This window comes from Phyllobates terribilis, unplaced genomic scaffold (genome assembly GCF_046119375.1).
Source record: "Phyllobates terribilis strain yellow unplaced genomic scaffold, ASM4611937v1 Scaffold_10__3_contigs__length_209671492, whole genome shotgun sequence".
NCBI lineage: Eukaryota > Metazoa > Chordata > Amphibia > Anura > Dendrobatidae > Phyllobates > Phyllobates terribilis.
In genome coordinates this window covers 17,249,701-17,272,128 of record NW_027362770.1, presented here as the reverse complement: position 1 = coordinate 17,272,128, position 22,428 = coordinate 17,249,701, and the positions used below count along the sequence as shown (strand labels likewise).

At 45.2% G+C, this 22,428-nt stretch overlaps 1 protein-coding gene across 5 annotated transcripts in view; it reads left to right on the top strand.

Annotated features, from left to right (window-relative positions):
* Nucleotides 1–22,428, top strand: part of DOCK2 (dedicator of cytokinesis 2) — a 1,661,574-nt gene that overhangs the window by 1,548,996 nt on the left and 90,150 nt on the right. For 3 of the 5 annotated variants that reach the window (XM_073649510.1, XM_073649506.1, XM_073649508.1), the window contains one exon: nt 14,762–14,936. In XM_073649510.1, coding sequence (XP_073505611.1) covers nt 14,762–14,936 — 175 coding nt within the window. The remainder of the gene's footprint in view (nt 1–14,761; nt 14,937–22,428) is intronic. The other 2 variants (XM_073649507.1, XM_073649509.1) reach the window with 1 other exon arrangement.

Sequence of the window (22,428 nt, the reverse complement as noted above, 5' to 3'; positions counted from 1 at the left end):
CTGTTTTTGTGTTTTCCTTTTTTGCTCCCCTTCTTCCCAGAGCCAGAACTTTTTAAATTTTCGTTCAATATGGCCATTTGAGGGCTTATTTTTTGCGGGACGAGTTGTACTTTTAAACACCATCACTGGTTTTACCATATCGTGTGCTGCAAAATAGGAAAAAAATTCCAAGTGCAGTGAAACTGCAAAAAAAATGCAATTCCACAGTTGTTTTTTGGGTCCTTTTTTTACCACGTTCACAGATTGCTAAAACTGACCTGCCATCATTATTTTCCATGTCGTTACGAGTTCATAGACACCAAACATGTATAGGTTCTTTTTTATTTAAGTGGTGAAAAAAAATCCAAAGCTTGCTAAAAAAACAAAAAAAAAATGACGCCATTTTCCGAGACCCTTAGCTTCTCCATTTTTTGGGATCTGGGGCTGGGTGAAGGCTTATTTTTTGCGTGCCGGGCTGACGTTTTTATTGATACCAGTTTGGGGTAGATCTGATGTTTTGATCGCCCGTTATTGCATTTTATTGCAAAGTTGTAGCGACCAAAAAAACTTAATTCTGGCGTTTAAAATTCTTTTCTCGTTACGCCGTTTACTGATTGTATTAATTCTTCTTTTATATTGATAGATCGGGCGATTCTGAACGCGGCGATACCAAATATGTGTATGTGGTTTTTTTTTTATATATATATATTTTATTTTGAATGGGGCAAAAGGGGGGTGACTTAAACTTTTATATATTTTTTATTTTTTTAATATTTTTAAAAACTTTTTTTTACACTTTCTGCTTGCTTCTATAGTCTCCAGAGGAGACTAGAAGCAGCAGTTGTCTGATTGCTTCTACTGCATACAAGCGATGAGCAGATCGCTTGTATGCAGGAAAAATGCTCACTTGCTATGAGCGCTGACCACTAGGTGGTGCTCATAGCAATTGAGACATGACAACCTCAGGCGTCTGCTGCAGACCCTGAGTAGTCATGCCCACCCATTGGTGACCCGCGATCACGTGACGGGGTCACTGATGGGCGGGGCTTAGGACTCCCGGAAGCGCGAGTTAAATGCCATTGTCAGAGATTTAACATGTTAACAGCCGCGGGTGGATTGCGATTCCAATAATCAGCTGACATGTGCTCGCTTCAGTGCGGGTTCACCGCCGGAGCCCCCGCTGAACCGGCCTTCCCGACCTGGTGCGTACTATTACTGACCAGGTCGGAAAGGGGTTAAGGAACATCCTTTCCAGGGTAAAGACTTGTGTATAAGGTAAAATAAATAACCAAAAACAAAAATACTCCTCCACACCTTGGGCTATGTTCACAAGTAGCATTTTTTATACGTTTTTGCACGTTTGTATTGCTTTCAACCGTGACAAATGCATTCACCGGGAAATGTCATTTTAACATTTTACAACCTTATCTGGCCATGTGCTGTGTGACACATGCATACAGTGCTAAAAAGACATGGGAACAGCATGGGGAAGACCACTGGAAGCATCTCTGACACCCAGGTCACTGCCTAAAAGTGTGCCCATCAGAAGTGATCCTGGCCGCATCAGAAGATGCAGACTTGCAACTATCCCCGTGCAAGTCCTTGTCCCAGGGCAGTGTTCAATTGTACCTCCCCCATAACTTGCGATACAAGCGCAAGTATGCAGCCTGCCACCCACCCACCCCCAGGCTGCATACCATACTGCTAGCTTGCTTGCACTTGAAATTGGGCCTTTTAGGCATGTGGAGGTGGAATCTGACCACCACGTCATGGCTGCGTCGGTAGCCTGGTATCCATACTCAGTCCCCAGCCGCCAGGCGGCCGGGTGTCCACGCTTGGTCCCCAGCCGCCAGGGGGCGGCCGGGTGTCCATACTCGGTCTCCAGCCGCCCTGCGGTCGGGTGCCCACACACAGTCCCCAGCCGCGTGCGGGCGGCCGGGTGCCCACACACAGTCCCCAGCCGCGTGGGGGTGGCCGGGTGTCCATAAACGGTCCCCAGCCACCCCTATTTGTCCCGGTGCGCCTTATACACAAGCGCGCATGCCAAAACATTACCTGTGCCCTCCCCAGTGCATTTAGTGGGAAGGACAGCCTAACCACAAACACGTGGACAAGTGAATGTGGCCAGGAATGGTCCATCTCACTGACGCCTTCACACTGGGTTAATATTGTGGAAGCCGGGACACAGTTGGACACTGGGATGCAACACGTCCTCCAGACATAGAGGATTGCGGGTCCTGGGTCAATCAGGCTTCAACACAAAGTTCAGAAGGTAGACAGCAGCAGTGGTCGGCCTCCTACACAACGAGTAAATTATTCATGATCATGAGGCCATCCACCTCCTTAGCTTTCTGTTCCTTGGAATGCAAGCGCATGTATGTAGTAGCAGCTAGGCCTGAGGTGGTCAGCGTTTTGGCGCATATTCTACCTCCTTCGAGGATTGCTGGATGTTTTCCTGCTACTATCCCAGTTCTATGACTCCCGTTAAAACAAAGCTTCAGGTGATGAATGATGGATGAGGTGGTGGCAAAGGAGAAAGAGCAGGAGGAACAGGGACCATTTACATCAATATCAGGCCAGCCAACCACACATGTCTTGTAGGATATGTTTCTGTACCAAAAGGAGCGGTTCAGCTACACAGTTATAAGGCATACAGTGAATGCAATGCGTACCAAAAATTTCGAGGCACTCCAATACCCCTTGGAAGTGACATGGAGGTCAGAGGGCCTTAACTAAACCGTTTTTTCCATTTATAGCAACTGGGTCTCCTGTACACTGTTGGCCTAAGCAGGAAATGGAAGGCTTTCCAAAAATTATTAGGCACTGCAATGCCCCTTGAAACAGACGTGGGTTACAGCGTATTAAAAACCTTCTACCCATTATTGGGGAGTGGGTCTCCCTTAGTGTTCGCCTATGCATTGAAAAGCAAAAGCTGACAAAAATTAGGAGGAAATGCAATGCCCGTTGCAAGAGTCGTGGAGGTTAGAGGTAATTAAAAACAACATGTCAATGCCCCTTGGAAGAGCTGTGGAGTTCAGAGTGGTTTAACAAGACGGTTTTAATGCCCCTTAGAAGAGACGTGGAGTTCAGAGTGGTTTAACAAGACAGTTTTAATGCCCCTTGGAAGAGTGGTGGAGGTTACAGTGGAATAAAAAGACAATATCAATGCCCCGTGGAAGAGAAGAGGAGGTCACAGTAGCTTAACAAGATGGTTTTAATGCCCCTTGGAAGAGACGTGGAGGTCAGAGTGGTTTAACAAGACAGTTTTAATGCCCCTTGGAAGAGTGGTGGAGGTTACAGTGGAATAAAAAGACAATAACAATGCCCTGTGGAAGAGACGTGGAGGTCACAGTAGCTTAACAAGACGGTTTTAATGCCCCTTGGAAGAGTGGTGGAGGTCGCAGTGGAATAAAAAGACAATATCAATGCCCCTTGGAAGAGTGGTGGAGGTTACAGTGGAATAAAGAGACAATATCAATGCCCTGTGGAAGAGACGTGGAGGTCACAGTAGCTTAACAAGACGCTTTTAATGCCCCTTGGAAGAGTGGTGGAGGTCGCAGTGGAATAAAAAGACAATATTAACGACCCTTGGAAGAGACGTGGAGGTCACAGTAGCTTAACAAGATGATTTTAATGCCCCTTACAAGAGCCATGCAGTACAGCATATTAAAAACATTATTCCCATTATTGGGGAGTGGGTCTCCCATAGTCTTTGCCTATGCCTTCCAAGCAAAAGCTGCCAAAAATTAGGAAGGGGGAACTTGCAATGTCCCTTACAAGAGCCATGCAGTACAGCATATTAAAAACATTATTCCCATTATTGGGGAGTGGGTCTCCCATTGTCTTTGCCTATGCCTTCCAAGCAAAAGCTGCCAAAAATTAGGACAGAGGAACTTGCAATGCTGGCAACATGGACCACGGTCACCCTGGTGGTATAGTGGTCGTGGAGGCTGAGGATAAGGAGAAGAGCAAAAAACAGCCGAAATGAGGAAGCGTATACCCATGTGTGGGTGTGAAGCGATGCATGGGAATACACCTCCCGAAATAACACAGTGGATTTGACTTTATGCTACTCTGCTGTCATTTGGTGGTGATGAGAAGTCTGGCCCAATCCAGCCCTTGTTCATTTTGATAAGGGTCAGCTTGTCAGCATTGTCAGTTGGCAGGCAAGTGAGCTTATCAGTTATAATTCCCCCAGCGGCACTAAAAACATACTCCGATAACACGCTAGCGGCAGGGCAGGCCAGGACCTCCAAGGCGTACAGAGTGAGTTCATTCCAAGTGTCCAGCTTGGATACCCAATAATTAAAAGGCACAGAGGAATCACGGAGGACGCTGGTACTCCCTCACCATCTTTTGAAACTTTCCACTCCTTGTGAGAGTACCCTGCGCCTCAGGGCCTGTAAGCTGGGCAGGTCTCAGAAAACTGTCCTAGAACATTGACAGTGTTCCCCTGCCTCTGCTGGATTGGAGTTGCGTCTCTCTCGCCTGTATGCCTTAGTTGGGCAGCGAACTGTGACCTCTGCCGCTACCGTGTTCAGATGGGAATTTTTTTAATAGTTCTGCAGCAAGGGCCTTCTGGTACTGCCCCATTTTTGTAGACCTCTCCAACTCAGGAATAAGAGAGTGAAAGTTCTCCTTGTAGAGGGGGTCTAAAAGTGTCATCAACCAGTAATGACTGTCACCCAACATTTTGACAATGCGAGGGTCACGGTTAAGGCAGCGTAACATAAAGTCAGCCATGCGTGCCAGACTGGTAACGGGCAAGACTTCCGTGTCCTCACCAAGATGACGACTGATAGTGTTGAGCGATCACTAAAATGATCGGGTACTCTAAGCTCGGGCCGAGCTTACCGTGATACTCGAGTGCTCGACCCGAGCAACGAGCCCAATGTTAGTCTATGAGAGACCCGAGCATTTTTGCGGCAGCACCCCCGGCAGTCTGTAGAAAGCCTAAAAATGCCCAAAATGATAGTGACAGTGCTCAAGAGACATGGGGGCAGCATGGGGATCGCCCCTGGAAGCATTTCTGACCCCCAGGTCACTGCTGTCAACAACGTGGTCAGAGGTATTAAGTCACTTTTGCGGGCTCACAATAAAACGTTCAAAAACTAAACTGAAACGGTTTTCCTGTGAAATATGTTAAGGAATTTCCTTTCCAGGGTAAATCTTGTGTATAAGGTAAAATAAATAACCAAAAACAAAAATACTCCTCCACACCTTGGGCTATGTTCACAAGTAGCATTTTTCATGTGTTTTTGCACTTTTGTATTGCTTTCAACCGTGACAAATGCGTTCTCCGGGAAATGTCATTTTAACATTTTACAACCTTATCTGGCCATGTGCTGTGTGACACATGCATACAGTGCTGAAAAGACAAGGGATCAGCATGGGGAAGACCACTGGAAGCATCTCTGACTCCCAGGTCACTGCCTAAAAGTGTGCCCATCAGAAGTGATCCTTGCCGCATCAGAAGATGCAGACTTGCAACTCTCCCCGTGCAAGTCCTTGTCCCAGGGCAGTGTTCAATTGTACCTCCCCCATTCCTTGCAATGCAAGCGAAAATATGCAGCCAATCACCCACCCACCCGCAGGCTGCAATACCATACTGCTAGCTTTCACTTGAAATGGGGCCTTTTAGCTTGGAGGAGGCCGAAGCTGGCCACTACCTTATGGCCGCTTCGGCAGCAAGGTATCCATACTCAGTCCCCAGCCGCCCGGCGGCCGGGTGTCCACGCTCGGTCCCCAGCCGCCAGGTGGCGGCCAGGTGTCCACGCTCGGTCCCCAGCCGCCAGGTGGCGGCCAGGTGTCCATACTCGGTCCTCAGCCGCCCCACGGCCGGGTGTCCACACACGGTCGCCAGCCGCCTGGGGGCGGCCGGGTGTCCATAAACGGTCCCCAGCCGCCCTGATTTCTCCTGTCACCTTCCCCCACACTTTTCTTAGCCTGGCCTGCATTAGGGCAGCATTGGACGAGCCCACCAGAGAACCAGACTCCTCCGGTGGGCCCTGGCTTCTCCATCAGGGGAGTTGAGAGTGCCAAGGTGAGGAGCATGATGATGATAGAAGTTAGCATCTGCTTTGTTTTCTTGGAATGCAAGCGCATGTATGTAGTAGCGGCTAGGCCTGAGGTGGTCCACGTTTTGGCGCATATCCTACCTCCTCCGAGGATTGCTGGATGTTTTCCTGCTACTATCCCAGTTCTATGACTCCCGTTAAAACAAAGCTTCAGGTGATAAATGATGGATGAGGTGGTGGCAAAGGAGAAAGAGCAGGAGGAACAGGGACCATTCACATCAATATCAGGCCAGTCAACCAGATATGTCTTGTAGGATATGTTTCTGTAACAAAAGGAGCGGTTCGGCTACACAGTTATAGGGCATACAGTGAGTGCAATGCCTACCAAAAATTTCGAGCCACTCCAATGCCCCTTGGAAATGACATGGAGGTCAGAGGGCGTTAACTAAACCTTTTTTTCCATTTATAGCAACTGGGTCTCCCGTGCACTGTTGGCCTAAGCAGTGAATGGAAGGCTTTCCAAAAATTATGAGGAACTGCAATGCCCCTTACAAGAGCCATGTGTGGCACCCCAGGGGTCTGGTCACCACAGTAATAGAGATATTACGTTGGAGAGCAAGTGGGAGGTTTCCTGGTCAGGATCCCTTAAACATGCAACATCCTCCTGCCCCAGTCCTGGGAGGGGAGAATTCTGCCCTTATAAACTGGATCTGGGGCGGGGTTGAGTGAGTCAGAGAACAGTCAGAGTCAGAGTGAGAGCAAGGGAAAGTAACAGCAAGGAGCTCTGTAGGAGCTAGGAGCTAAAGACCAGGGGCTGGAAGCTGAGCAGAGCTCGCCCTGGCAGAAGACAATAGGAACAGGACACAGGAGTCCGAAGCTGTGAGGACTTATATATCCAGCAGCAGAAACCAGCCGGCAGGGGATTTCAGGTCCTCTGGCCATAGAAGCCCGGAGGCTCAGTCACAAGCAAGGGACAAGCACCGCCGTCGTGGAGCGGAGGCTAACAGAAGGCCCCAAGTCAACAGCCATACGGGTGAGCACTACACGGTACATTCAGGGACGTGAGCTACTTCTACCCGCTTACAGCAAGGTAGCCAGGAAGAGTGCAGACAGACGGGGAGGCCTACAACTCCACCTGGCCAGGGGAACTCCTGCTTGCTCACAGACTGACCAGGCCTCTTATGCTAGCCAGTACTCCCGGGAGGGTCTACCTTATAATCATCAGTAAAGACCCTGAACTGCACTGCAAAGACTCTGAGTCATTCCTGCTGCGCTCGTGCACCATCACCCCCATCATCCACACTCACTGCCCTGAGGCTATACTCCTCCCGAGGGGAGTTATCCCATTCTATGCTGCGCACACAACACCAGCCTCAGCGGTCTGCCTCGCAGCGGTGGTACTCCCTGACCGCAATCCACGGGTGGCGCAGTCAGACAATTAACCTCAAAACCTAAGAAAGACTGCCACTGGTTTGACCAGCCTGAGCCACGGGACCGGGTCACCGCCACGGAGACTACAGACCCCAGAGACCCGGCACTGGGTATCCCACACACGTGTACACACGGCCCAGGGGGCGCGTCACATGCAGTACAGCATATTACAAACATAAGTCCCATTATTGGGGAGTGGGTGTCCCATAGTATTTGCTTATGCTTTCCCAGCAAAAGCTGCCAAAAATTAGGACAGAGCAACTTGCAATGCCCCTTACAAGAGCCATGCAGTACAGCATATTACAAACATAAGTCCCATTATTGGGGAGTGGGTGTCCCATGGTATTTGCTTATGCTTTCCCAGCAAAAGCTGCCAAAAATTAGGACGGAGCAACTTGCAATGCTGGCACCCTGGCGGTATAGTGGTGGTGGAGGCTGAGGATAAGGAGAAGAAGATAAAACAGCCGAAACGAGGAAGAGTATACCCATGTGTGGGTGTGAAGTGGTGCATGTGAATAGACCTCCCGAAATAACACAGTGGATTTGACTTTATGTTACTCTGCTGTCATTTGATGGTGATGAGAAGTCTGGCCCAATCCAGCCCTTGTTCATTTTGATAAGGGTCAGCTTGTCAGCATTGTCAGTTGACAGGCGAGTGCGCTTATCAGTTATAATTCCCCCAGCAGCACTAAAAACACGCTCCGATAACACGCTAGCGGCAGGGCAGGCCAGGACCTCCAAGGCGTACAGAGTGAGTTCATTCCAAGTGTCCAGCATGGATACCCAATAATTAAAAGGCACAGAGGAATCATGGAGGACGCTGGTACGATCGGCAAGGTACTCCCTCACCGTCTTTTGAAACTTTCCACTCCTTGTGAGAGTACCCCGCGCCTCAGGGCCTGTAAGCTGGGCGGGTGTCAGAAAACTGTCCCAGAACATTGACAGTGTTCCCCTGCCTCTGCTGGATTGGAGTTGCATCTCTCTCGCCTGTACGCCTTGGTTGGGCAACGAACTGTGACCTCTGCCGCTAGCGTGTTCAGATGGGAATTTTTTTAAGAGTTCTGCAGCAATGGCCTTCTGGTAAGAGAGTGAAAGTTCTCCTTGTAGCGGGGGTCTACAAGTGTCACCAACCAGTAATGACTGTCACCCAACATTTTTACAACGTGAGGGTCACGGTTAAGGCAGCGTAACATAAAATCAGCAATGGGTGCCAGACTGGTAACGGGCAAGATTTCCGTGTCCTCACCAAGATGACGACTGACCATGCTCTCCTCCTCCTCCTCTTCCTCCTCCCCCCTGTCCTCAGGCCACCCACGCTGAACCGACGGTATGACACTTGTACAGGTACTACCGTCTACAACGCATGATAGCAGCTCCTGTTCTTCCTCCTCCTCCTCCTCCTCCTCCTCTCCCTCATTGTCCCCCAATGCACGTTGGGATGAGATGAGGCTGGGCTGTGTGTAATCGCCCGCTACGGCTTCTTGATCCATCTCATCATACTCTGGCTGCAATGCCTCCTCTTTAATTCTCTGCAGAGAGCATTGCAAAAGACAGACAAGTGGGATGCTGACACTAATGATGGCGTCATCGCCACTCACCATCTTGGTGGCCTCCTCAAAGTTTGTCAGGATGGTACATATGTCAGACATCCAGGTCCACTCCTGAGGTCTTATGTGTGGAGTCTGACCTGAATATCGACGGCCTTGTTGCAGCTGGTACTCCACAACTGCTCTCTTCTGCTCACAAATCCTTTGCAACATGTGGAGGGTAGAGTTCCAACGTGTGGGGACATCACACACCAGTTGGTGTGCCGGAAGCTGCAAACGCTGCTGCAACACAGCAAGGGCGGCGGAAGCTGTAGCCGACTTGCGAAAATGAGCTGACAGGCGGCGTACTTTCACGAGCAGATCTGGCAACTTGGGGTACGATTTAAGAAACCGCTGAACCACGAGGTTAAACACATGAGCCAGGCATGGTACGTGTGTGATCTCACCTCGCCTCAGAGCCGCCACCAGGTTACGGCCATTGTCACACACGACCATGCCGGGATGTAGGTTCAGCGGTTTCAGCCACAGATCTGCCTGCTCTTTCACAGCTGTCCACAACTCACAAGCAGTGTGAGGTTTATCACCTAAGCTTATGAGTTTCAGGACAGCCTGTTGCCGCTTGGCGGAGGCAGTACTGCAATGCTTCCAGCTTGTAACTGATGTCGTGATATCTGAGATGGAGGCTGAACATGAGGAGGAGGAGGAGGAGGATGCGCAGGAGCTGTACACTGTGGGGGCAACTCTGACTGACATAGGGCCCGCAATCCTCGGTGTGGGGAGGATGTGTTCCGTCCCAAGGTCCGACTGGGTCCCGGCTTCCTCTATGTTTACCCAGTGTGCCGTCAGAGAGATGTACCGTCCCTGGCCACAAGCACTTGTCCACGTGTCCGTTGTCAGGTGGACTCTCCCAGTAACTGCGTTGTTGAGGGCACGGCAGATGCTTTGGGACACGTGCTTGTGCAGTGCGGGGAAGGCACACCGGGCAAAATAGTGTCGGCTGGGGACCGAGTACCGAGGGACGGCCACCGCCATAAGATTTTGGAAGGATTCCGTCTCCACCAGCCTAAAAGGCAGCATTTCCAATACAAGCAGTCGTGAAATGTGCGAATTTAGGACTGTGGCCTGTGGGGCGTTAGCTGCGAATTTCCGCTTTCGTTCAAAGGTCTGGGATATGGACAATTGAACGCTGCGGTGGGACGTGGACGTGGACGTTGATGCTGTTTCTTGAGAAACTGCCATAACAAGTGAAGACTGAGAGGAGGGGGCATGTTTACATGCAGTATGGACAGGGGATTGCCTTGCACACACAACAGGGGGTTCTATTGCACGCACAACAGTGGAAGAAGCAGTGGTGACACCCGCTGACACTGGTCGTGGACCCTGGGTTTCACCCCACAAAGTCGGGTGCTTTGCTGCCATGTGCCTGATCATGCTGGTGGTGGTCAGGCTGGTAGTTTTGTCACCCCTGCTGATGCTGGCATGGCAGGTGGAACATATGGCCTTTTTGGGGTTATCAGCAGAGTCTTTAAAAAAATTCCAGACTCTGGAAGACCTACCGCTTGTACTGACAACGTCCCTCTTGTTGGTGTTACGGGGAACGGTTGCCTGCCTTCTGTCTGCGGCCAACACACTGCTTCTTCCTGCCTGTTGGGGTACTCTGCCTCCCTCCCCCTGTGTGCTGCTGGCCTCACTCTGCATGTCCTCCTTCCACGTTGGGTCAGTTACTAGATCATCCAGCACCTCCTCCTCTTCCACTTGCGCACCACGATCCTCCTCCTCACTTCCTGGCAATTGTGTCTCGTCATCGTCCAACTCTTGTGACTGATTGCCAACGTCGACTTCCTGTGGCCGTGGCTGTTCAAATATTTGGGCATCGCAACATGGGATCTCCTCTTCCACCACTTCAAGCGTATCAGGCGAGGGGCCCAAATATGGAAATGGACCAGTGAACAGCTCTTCAGAGTGTCCAAGTGTGGGATCACTTGCTGTCTGACGACACTCGGCATCGTGGGAGGAAGGAGCATCAGGGTGAGGAGGAGTATGCGGTCGAGACTCACGGCTACTAAGAGTTGACCGTGTGGAAGACAGACCGGAGGTGGTGGTGCCCAGGTAACTGGAAGTATTATCTGCTATCCAATTAATAACCTGTTCACACTGATCAGTTCTCAATACTGGTGTTGTTCTGTGCTTCCCTAGTAATTCGGTCAAGAAGTGGAAGCGAGAAGATGTGGCTGTTGGTTGTGGCACATTTTCACCTTGGCCACGGCCCCGTCCTCTGCACGAACCATCACCAGAACGTCCACTTCCACGTCCCTTGCCACGCGCCTTGCCCATTGTAAATGAAGTAAACTAGCTTCCAATTGCACTATCAATGGAAAAAGGGTAATAAAGAGTAGATTAGAACCGTGGAAGAGGAAAACCACAGTTATTGTTTACTGGGGTATACCACACTTTTTTAAATAGAGATATTTGCGGCTGAACAGTGAGCGACACACTCAAACTGCTTTTTTTTAGATACCAAAGGCCCAAAACTGGATAGTACAGCGATTTGACCCGTGGAACTGCGAAACCACACTGGGATGTCGAGCCTACACAAGACTATTTTCAACAGATATATTTTTGTGTCACAACAGTCAGGAGACACTACTGTTTTTCTTTACGGAAAAAACTACCAAAAGCTGAATAATAGAGATTTTTTACCATGGGATGGCAAAACCACAGTTATTGTTTACTGGGGTATACCACACTTTTTTAAATAGAGATATTTGCGGCTGAACAGTGAGCGACACACTCAAACTGCTTTTTTTTTAGATACCAAAGGCCCAAAACTGGATAGTACAGCGATTTGACCCGTGGAACTGCGAAACCACACTGGGATGTCGGGCCTACACAAGACTATTTTCAACAGATATATTTTTGTGTCACAACAGTCAGGAGACACTACTGTTTTTCTTTACGGAAAAAACTACCAAAAGCTGAATAATAGAGATTTTTTACCGTGGGATGGCAAAAGCACAGTTATTGTTTACTGGGGTATACCACACTTTTTTAAATAGAGATATTTGCGGCTGAACAGTGAGCGACACACTCAAACTGCTTTTTTTTTTAGATACCAAAGGCCCAAAACTGGATAGTACAGCGATTTGACCCGTGGAACTGTGAAACCACACTGGGAAGTCGGGCCTACACACGACTATTTTCAACAGATATATTTTTGTTTCACAACAGTCAGGAGACACTACTGTTTTTCTTTACGGAAAAAACTACCAAAAGCTGAATAATAGAGATTTTTTACCGTGGGATGGCAAAACCACAGTTATTGTTTACTGGGGTATACCACACTTTTTTAAATAGAGATATTTGCGGCTGAACATTGAGCGACACACTCAAACTGTTTTTTTTTTTTAGATACAAATGGCCCAAAATGGATAATACAGAGGTTTGAACCGTGGAAGTGCAAAACAACACTTCTGTTTCTCTAGCCTACACCAGACTATTTTCAACAGTTATATTTGTGTCTGAAAAATCAGAGACACACTTTTTTTTTGGGGGGGGGGGCGGGGGACACAGCAAAAGGTTAATAAGACGGGTATTTGTACAATGTGAAGGAGGAAAAAAAAAGGAGGATTTAGATGAAAAAAAAAGGATTTTTCCTGGCCCCAGACACCTGGTGCTAAGTCCAGCAATTTCAGCAACAGGAGCACACAGGACTGTAATGCAGCGTTTGCTGGTATAACCACTGTGTCTCCTATACAGCCTGCCTGCCTGGTATCTGGGATGGATATTAGTCCTGAAAAGGACTGTTTGTTTGTTCTGGCAGCCTTTACAGACCCTACACTAACTATTTTGCAGTTTATATCTCTCCCTAAATCAGCAGCGCTGTCCCTACACTGTCTAATCTGGAGCAACTGTGTTTTAAATACTCGAGGTGACGCTGTGCGGCCAGCCAATCACTGTAATGCCCACAACCAACATGGCTGCAGCATTACAGTGACTGACTGGCAATCCCTGCATGTTCATTGGCTCTGTAAAGAGCGCCAAACATGCAGGGCGGAGACCAGAGCTCCCGCCCAAGTAACCCGGAAATGCTCGGTGCTCGCCGAACATCCTGAGTAGCGTGATGCTCGGGCGAGTACCGAGCAGTGTCGAGCATGTTCGCTCAACACTAATTATGTTATATTATATTATTTATACTTTTTTTGTATCTCTAGGGATAATGTTACGTAGCGTTTTCCAAGCGTTTATGCTGCGGAATTTCCGCAGCGGAAAAACGCTTGTAAAACGCTAGGTAATCCGCACCCCATGGTCCCCAAGGGGATTCCGCATGTTCTATGCACATGCTGCGGATTTTTCCCCAGCGTTTATGCTGCGTACAAAAATCCGCAGCATGTCATTTAATTTTGCGGAAGTGCAGTGGAACTCCCGCCATTGACTTGCATTGAGACGCATAGAAACCGCGACTGTACATTTTTACAAGCGGCTTCTATGCGTCTCTATGTGCGGATGGTACCCAGTTCTGGAGGAGAGGAGACTCTCATCCAGACCTGGGTACCATTGTACCTGTAAAAAAAGAATAAAATAACAAATAAAGTTTATACTCACCTGTCCGGCGTCTTCTCTCTGAATGCCAGCAGCGCTGAAGGACCTTCGGTGACGTCACAGTCGTGTGACCGCAGGCCCTTCACCGCTCTGTCTCGCGATATGCGGCAGCCGGGAACCAGCCAGGAAGCAGCGCTGCCGCCACGCCGGGGCCTCGGGGGTGAGTATAGCTTTATTTGTTTTAATTTTTACGGTTCACACTGTATAAATCCATGCTGTTTGCATGGATTTATACAGTGTAAGCTAGTTGTCAAGCACTTTCCAAGTGATGCTATCGCCTGGAAAGTGCTTGTCAATCTGCATGCGGAAACGCATGTGAACCCGCATGTGGATCCGCATGTATTCTGCAGGAAAAACGCATGCACAATCTGCATGCGTTTTTTTTCTGCCAGGGAGATGCAGAAATGCTGCAGAAATTTTCTGCTTCATTTCTGCATCGTGGGCACATAGCCTCAGGCATTTACATCCAGAACTACTTTAAAAAAACACACAACTACTTTGCCACTTGTCTTTTGATTTCGTATGTTTTAATTTTAAATGCACAAAAAAAAAAATCTGTGTTTCTGTGTTAAAGGTGCCTAAAGTGGACACCACTTAAAATACATTTAAAAAGTAACTAAAGTTTTAGAACTTTATTTTACCCTTTTAGTTGCAAGCAGATCGGTGGGAGTCCAGGTTAAAAATTTGCCTAACAGGTGCGCAGCTCAGGTGACAGGAGCACACATCTCCATCCTGTCTGAGTGTGCACTATAAAGCATATACTTTCTATTGAATCCGTACTCTTCTCTGAGTGCGTGCTCATATCACCTGAGCTGCGCATCTCTTGCGTGAGTTTTTACAAAAATTGGTGGAGGTTTCAGGATCCGGACTCCCACCAATCTGCTTGCGATTGAAAGGATACTAAAATATGAAAAAGGTCTAAAGCTTTATTTATTCTTTACCTTATTCCGTTACCATATTCTACTTTGTTCATCCGTTTTTTTTTTTAAAATGCCCTGAAAAGAAAGTCACATTGCATGTAAAACATTTAAAATAATTTCAAATGATTCATGTAGGTCAGCATTGCACACATTTTGTTTTTACAAACTATGTTTAATCATCTGCCATACTAATAATAATTTGGCTTAACAATATAATTGAGAGTTATTTTATGATTATAATGATTATTTGAATGCTTTTGCTTTTCAGTAGCTTTGATCTTGAAGTGCCTGTGTCTAAAACAAAATCTCTTGAAAGCGAAGGAGATCCTTCACCAGTGTCCATTGAACCTGATGTGAAACTGCGGAGATCTCGCAAGAAAAATAAAAGGAGCAGTGTTTGTGCAGATGAAAAAACACCTTCTGAAGCATCTGAGATTAAGAGAGTAAGTAACATTTTTCTTGCAAAAAGTTTTAAATGTATTTAAATTATAATACATATACAAATGTCCTTGCATTTTTCATTGAAGGCATGTTAGAAACAAATAATGAAAAAATGGAAGGGAGTATGACCGTAGTATTAGACTAACGGAATTTATTTGTAAGGAGATGGGTTTGCACAGGAAACGTGGGCACAAATATCGAGAAGAGTTTTTTTTTCATTGTTTAGATGTATTGGGTGGTAATTTACAGCTACTTGAAAAGGTGTGACATATCATTCTTTTTTTGCTTTTCAGCTTTTTCTCTCTCTTTTTCATATGTTTTTTTTAGCGTCAATTTTCTGCAGCAAAACCTGATCTTCAAGGCATTTTGTTCAGGATTTGTCTTGCAGTTTTGGCACTTTTTTTATGCATTTTGGTGCGTTTTTTTCAGCGTTTTTTTCAATGTCCTTCTGTCTCTTTTTATGTATGTACATAAAATTCTGTGAAAAAAGAAGCCCATTCTATTTTGGCATCAAAAACACTGAAAAATGCTGAAAAAAAAGTAACCTGCGTTCTTGGTGCGTTTTTTCAGTGTTTTTTTCACCACCCATTATTTCCTATGGGTTAAAAAACGCTGAAAGAAGTGACATGCTCTAGTTTCCAAAAAAACATGCAAGGCACAAAATCCTGAACAAAAAAAACATGATGTGCGAACAGAGAATTCTGGTTTCTCATAGACTTTGCTGGTACTGCAAGAGGCAGCTGAAAATTTGCATTAAAAACTGCATCCAGAAACGCTGAAAAAAACATGATTTGTGAACATAGCCTTAAGGAGCCATAACTTTTATATTTTTCTGTCAACATAACCTTATGAGGTCTTGTTTTTTACAGGACGAGTATAGCTTTAAATAATGGAAAGAGGAGTGATTGTATTTTTTTTTTTTTTCCATATTTTTAAAAACTTTTTTTTTTCAATTTTACTTTTATGTATCAGTCCTCCTAGGGGACGTGAATGTGTAATCATTTAATTGCATGTTCTATATAGACGGAAGAGAAAATTTCCATCGTACTCACATTTTATGAAACACCTGTCTTTATTTTCCGGAGTGCCATTCCAATGCCGCTGACCGACCAGAAATATCCAATGCAAAAAAGAGGTGGACAGGCACATCCAATAATAAAAAATCTTCAAGCTTTATTCCAAATACATATCTTTAAAAATCTATTGCTGTCATTGGGAAAAACAAGAAAATCTTGTAGTTATAATACCTTTTAATGGCTAATTAAAATAAATGATGTTACAAGGCAAACTTTCGAGACAACTTAGGTCTCTTCCTTAGGCATGGTATGATAAGCTATGTGAAGAAATACAAATATATGCACACAAAAAAAGAAAAAAAGAAAAGCAGATGCATGGCATAATAAATTGACATTTTAAAAAATAAACAAAATTGAGCTTAGGTAGTGAGTCCTTAACTGGATTAGATTAGTGGTGTGAAAGTTTTATGGTCCCAATATCCATGTAAGATCATAAGCTTGGTGCCCTCACTGTCTCTGGAGCAGATTCCTCAGATTTTATAGAGAGACATAAATCCTCCTGACAGATTTATTCCTGTCTGAAGGGTGCAAAGACTCTAATCAGTTTGCATTCCCAAACTCTCCTGTATTTTTGTGATTTAAAGTTGCCTTTTAATATGACAACGTTGATTTCCGTTTTTGAGTGCTCTAATATTAAGTTTATGAGATGAAATCTATTGAATTTGTCATGGAATTTTAGAAGTTTTTGTTCAGACTCAGTCCAGATTATTAAGATGTCATCAATGTAACGAAAATAGGCCAGGGATTTGATGGAGCATGATGCTAAAAAGTCATTTTCCAGTTTGCCATGAAAAGCTTGGCATACTGGGGTGCCATTTTGGTGCCCATAGCAGTTCCAGTGCGCTGTAGCTATAGCTCCTCGCCGAAAGAGAAGACGTTTTGTGTGAGGATAAATTTGGTGAGTCTTAGTACAGATTCAGAAGGGATCCCGTTAGCTTCAAGAAATATTTGGCAGGCAGATAATCCATCTTCATGTGGAATGTTTGAATATAGGGATTCCACATCCATGGTAGCTAAGATGGCACTCTTAGGGAGAGGACCTATTATACAAAGTTATCTTAAAAGGTCCGTGGTGTCCTGTAAATAACTGGCTGTCTTCCTTACCAGCGGTTTAAGAACATTTTCTACCCACCCTGAGATTTTTTCGGTGAGTGTTCCCACCCCTGAGATGATTGGCCTCCCTGGGTTACCTGGCTTTTGCATCTTGAGAAACATTCATACATGAATGATGTAGTACAGTATCCGCTCGTCCTGCACCACATCATTCTTGAATGAATTTTTAAAGATATGTATTTGGAAGATTTTTTATTATCGGATGTGCCTTTCCACCTCTTTTTTGCTTGATCTGTATAATTCAATACAATGGTATTGCAGTATATATACAAAATGACTGTTTCCCATGAAACCCATCCACAAACTGGGCGTCACAAGAAGATAGAAATGGCAGCCATCTTGTTCTTCAACAAGCCCATAGCTGCCATTATAACTCATTGGAATTTGCATGTTCTTAATACAGGCATATGACATACTAGCAAGTTATATGTCAGAAATGGATTAAGAGCATTTTTTAATCTGATCTTTTGTTGGGCAAAAATTCTAGGATGTAGGTCTTGCCTTAACCTCTTGGTGCTGCAGCCATTTTTCATTTTTTTTGCTTGTTTTTACCCCTTTCCCTTGTTATTTGAGGAATAAGTTGTAATTTTGAATGACACCATTCAATTTAAAGATACAGTGTACTGAAAACGATAAAATAAAATCTAATTCTGCTGTTGTAAAAATGACCTGGTAACTATGGTACATGGATCAGAATAGTATTGGCGTCACATTTTGAGAATCATAACTTTTTTTTATTTTTCAGTGGGTTTGTTTTCTGGAGGGTGAGCTATAGTTTTTATTGCCACTAGTTTTGGGTTCATATCACTCTTTTTATTCAATTTTTTGGGAGATGATGTGACCAAAATACAGTGATGCTTACATTTTTTTTTGTTTCAACGTCAAAACATATATTGACTCTTTTCTGATGTAGACACCTAGGAGTATTTTCTTAAAAGCGTTTTTTTTTTTGGATAAAAATAATTTTTATATTAGAGTTTCACATTAAGATGTTTGGGTCTGTAGTAACAGGTGGCCCAGATCTCTCGACTCCTGAAAGATGGTTGAACTTTGATTTGGTCATAAATCTTCTTTTAAGTCATATATTCGTCATTTGGCACTTTGAAGGTTCAGGTTGGTACCTCCTAAGCTTATTGATGATCAAATCTGTGTCTAACCTTGATTTAGTCACAAGTCAGCTCATAAGATTAATCAGGAAAAGGTGGCTAAGTTTTATAGACCTGAGCTCTTTGATTAATTTAGGTGCATGGGCTCACCCTTGCTTCATTCAGGGCTCAGTGTAGGACATATTTATATTCAGTGGAAAATGTGTAGCAAATACATTAACGTGAGAGAGTATGGTCATTTTTTTAATCTTGGGACAATGGGAGAAATTAATATTCATGGGGGACATTGAGAGCGTTTTTTTACGGATGTAAAGTATTGGCATTTTGCATTTTGTTTATTTAGTGGTGTAAGGTGGCTGTTAGACACCTAGTGGTTGGGAGATAAACATGAAGTAAAGCTTTAGTGCATATTGGATTAAAAGGGGTTAATTGGTCATGACAGGTTGATTAGGAGAAGCTGAAAGGCTGCTCACCATATCTCCACCCCTGGATGGGATTCACTGGGTAGATTGAGAGCTGTTTGTTGCACACATGCGGTATGTATGGAGATTGCAGGTCTTCTGGAGTGAATGTGCTTTGCTAAAGGACTTGGAAGCTGGACTCTAAGCTTCCATGTTACTTTTATGTTACTTTATGTTTTACCTTGTGCTCGACAAAGGCTGGAATTATATTTTCTGGTAACATGGTTTATGAGGATTGCAATAAACCCGGCAGACTTTAAATAGAAACTGTTCCTGTGTCTACCTCTTTAAGAAGACAAGTGAGTCGACCTACCACAGTGGGTACAATGTTGGTAACTTTTTATACAACTTGGATTCCAAAAAACACTGTATAAAATGGGTATTACTGTGTGACACTGTGTAAAATGTAAAGAAAATAAGAATGCAATGATTTGGAAAGCTCTTAAAGCTATATTGTATTTACAACAGAACATAGAACACAGATCAAAAGGTGAATGCTGGACATTTTTACATTTCATTTGAAAAAAATCTCCTTTAGAAATCAATGGCAGCAACACATCTCAAAAAAATTGGGTGAAGAAAAGGCTGGAAAAGTAACCAGAACTAATGATAAACAGTTAGAGGGTTAATTTTTAGCAGTTCCATGACTGTTTATAAAAATGGCATGTTAGAGAGGCAAAGTCTCTTAGAAGCAAATAAAGTCAGAGGTTCACCAATATGTGAACAACTGCATCTAAAAATGTTTCTCAACATAAAATTGCAAAGACTTTGAATATGTTACCATCCAATGCACATATAATTAGAAGATTTATAGATTTTGGAGAAATCCATATGCACAAGACCAACAGTCTCTTTTGGATACTTGGGCAATCAGGTGACACTTCATTAAAAACAGGCTCAGGAGTACTTAAAGTGTACCTGTCAGTAGGATTATGCTCAGTACACCACAGACATTGTCAAGTGGGCGCCGTTACACTGATTATAATGATACATTGGATGATGAAATCTGTCCTATGGTTCTTTCTTCATCTTTATTTTCAGTTTTGAGATAATAATATTCTTATGCTTCTGGGCGGCCTGTGGCGAGGGGCTGTATCTTGTGCTCTGCTTATACACTGCTCAAAAAAATAAAGGGAACACTCAAATAACACATCCTAGATCTGAATGAATGAAATATTCTCATTGAATACTTTGTTCTGTACAAAGTTGGATGTGCTGACAACAAAATCACACAAAAATCATCAATGGAATTCAAATTCATTAACCAATGGAGGCCAGGATTTGGAGTCACCCCCAAAATTAAAGTGTTAAAACATACTACAGGCTGATCCAGCTTTGATATAATGTCCTTAAAACAAGTCAAAATGAGGCTCAGTATTGTGTGTGGCCCCCACGTGCCTGTATGACCTACCTACAACGCCTGGGAATGCTCCTGATGAGGTTGCGGATGGTCTCATGTGGGATCTCCTGCCATACCTGGACTAAAGCATCCGCCAACTCCTGGACAGTCTGTGGTGCAAAGTGACGTTAGTGGATGGAGCAAGACATGATGTCCCAGATGTGCTCAATCAGATTCAGGTCTGGGGAACGGGCGGGCCAGTCCATAGCTTCAATGCCTTCATCTTGCAGGAACTGCTGACACACTCAAGCCACATGAGGTCTGGCATTGTCCTGCTTTAGGAGGAACCCAGGGCCAACCGCTCCAGCATATGGCTTCACAAGGGGTCTGAGGAACTCATTTCGGTACCTAATGGTAGTCAGGCTACCTCTGCCGAGCACATGGAGGGCTGTGCGGCCCTCCAAAGAAATGCCACCCCAGACTATTACTGACCCACTGCCAAACCGGTCATGCTGAAGGATGTTGCAGGCAGCAGATCACTCTCCACGATGTCTCCAGACTGTGTCACGTCTGTCACATGAGCTCAGTGTGAACCTGCTTTCATCTGTGAAGAGCACAGGGCACCAGTGGCGACTTTGCCAATCCTGGTGTTCTGTGGCAAATGCTAATCGTCCTGCACGGTGTTGGGCAGTGAGCACAACCCCCATCTGTGGACGTCGGGCCCTCATACCACCCTCATGGAGTCGGTTTCAAACCGTTCGTGCAGACACATGCACATCTGTTACATAGTTACATAGTTTATAAGGCCGAAAAAAGACAAGCGTCCATCCAGTTCAGCCTATTTCTTGTGCACTGCATCTATTCCGCAGCGTTGATCCAGGGGAAGGCAAAAAAAACCCATGCGGTATAGGCCAATTTACATCATTGAGGAAAAATTCACTTCCCGACTCCAATCTGGCAGTCAGATTAAATCCCTGGATTAATTAACTATCACTAAGCATAAGATGTAATTTTATTGTTCTCAAGAAAGGCGTCCAGGCCTCTCTTGAACTCATTAAGTGAGTTGGACATCACCACTTCCTCTCCCAGAGAGTTCCAGAGTCTCACGGCTCTGACCGTAAAGAATACCCTTCTATGCTGGTGCAGGAACCTCTTTTCCTCCAGACGCATAGTGTGCCCCCTCGTCTTTGTCACCATCCTTGGTATAAACAGGTCATGGGAGAGATCTCTGTACTGCCCCCTGATGTATTTATACATGTTTATGAGGTCTCCCCTAAGCCTTCTCTTTTCCAACGTAAATAGGCCTAATTTTGACAACCTCTCTGGGTATTCTAGTCCCTCCATTCCCTTTATTACCTTAGTCGCCCTCCTTTGTACCCTCTCTAGCTCCAATATGTCTTTCCTGAGCACCGGAGCCCAGAACTGTGCACAATATTCTAAGTGCGGCCTTACCAGCGCTTTATACAGAGGAAGAACAAGGTTCTCATCATATGCCCCTATTCCTCTTCTGATGCATGCCATGACTCTATTTGCCTTCGCAGCTGCTGCCTTACACTGGGCACTCCAATTTAATTTGCTGTTAACCAAGATGCCCAGGTCCTTCTGCATGTCAGATTTCCCCAACGGTTTCCCATTTAATATGTATGGGTGACTGCTGTTTTTCTTTCCCATGTGCATGAACTTACATTTATCGGCATTGATCCCCATTTGCCATTTTTTGGCCCAACTCCCCATTTTATCTAAATCCTCCTATAGCTGTGCCCTATCCTCATCTGTATTAACTACTTTACAAAGTTTAGTATCATCTGCAACTATTGCTATTTTACTATGCAACCCTTCCACTAGATCATTAATAAATATATTAAATAATATAGGGCCCAAGACAGACCCTTGAGGCACCCCGCTAGTAACCCTGACACACCCTGAGCTTACTCCGTTGATAATCACCCTCTGCTTTCTATCACTCAGCCAGCTATTTACCCACTTGCACACATTATCCCCCAGACCAAGCATTCTCATTTTATATACCAACCTTTTGTGTGGCACGGTGTCAAACGCTTTGGAGAAGTCAAGGTATACAACATCCACTGACTCTCCCCGGTCCAGCTGTGAGCTCACCTCCTCATAGAAGGCGATCAGGTTTGTTTGGCAGGAGCGATCCCTCATGAATCCATGTTGATATGGAGTTAGACAGTTATTATCATTAAGATATTCTACAATAGCATCTCTAAGAAATCCTTCAAACAATTTACCCACAACAGACGTTAAGCTTACTGGTTTATAGTTCCCAGGGTCACTTTTAGACCCCTTTTTGAATATTGGTACCACATTTGCTTGGCACCAGTCTAGTGGGACAGTCCCTGTCCATAAAGACTGCTTGAATATAAGATACAGCGGTC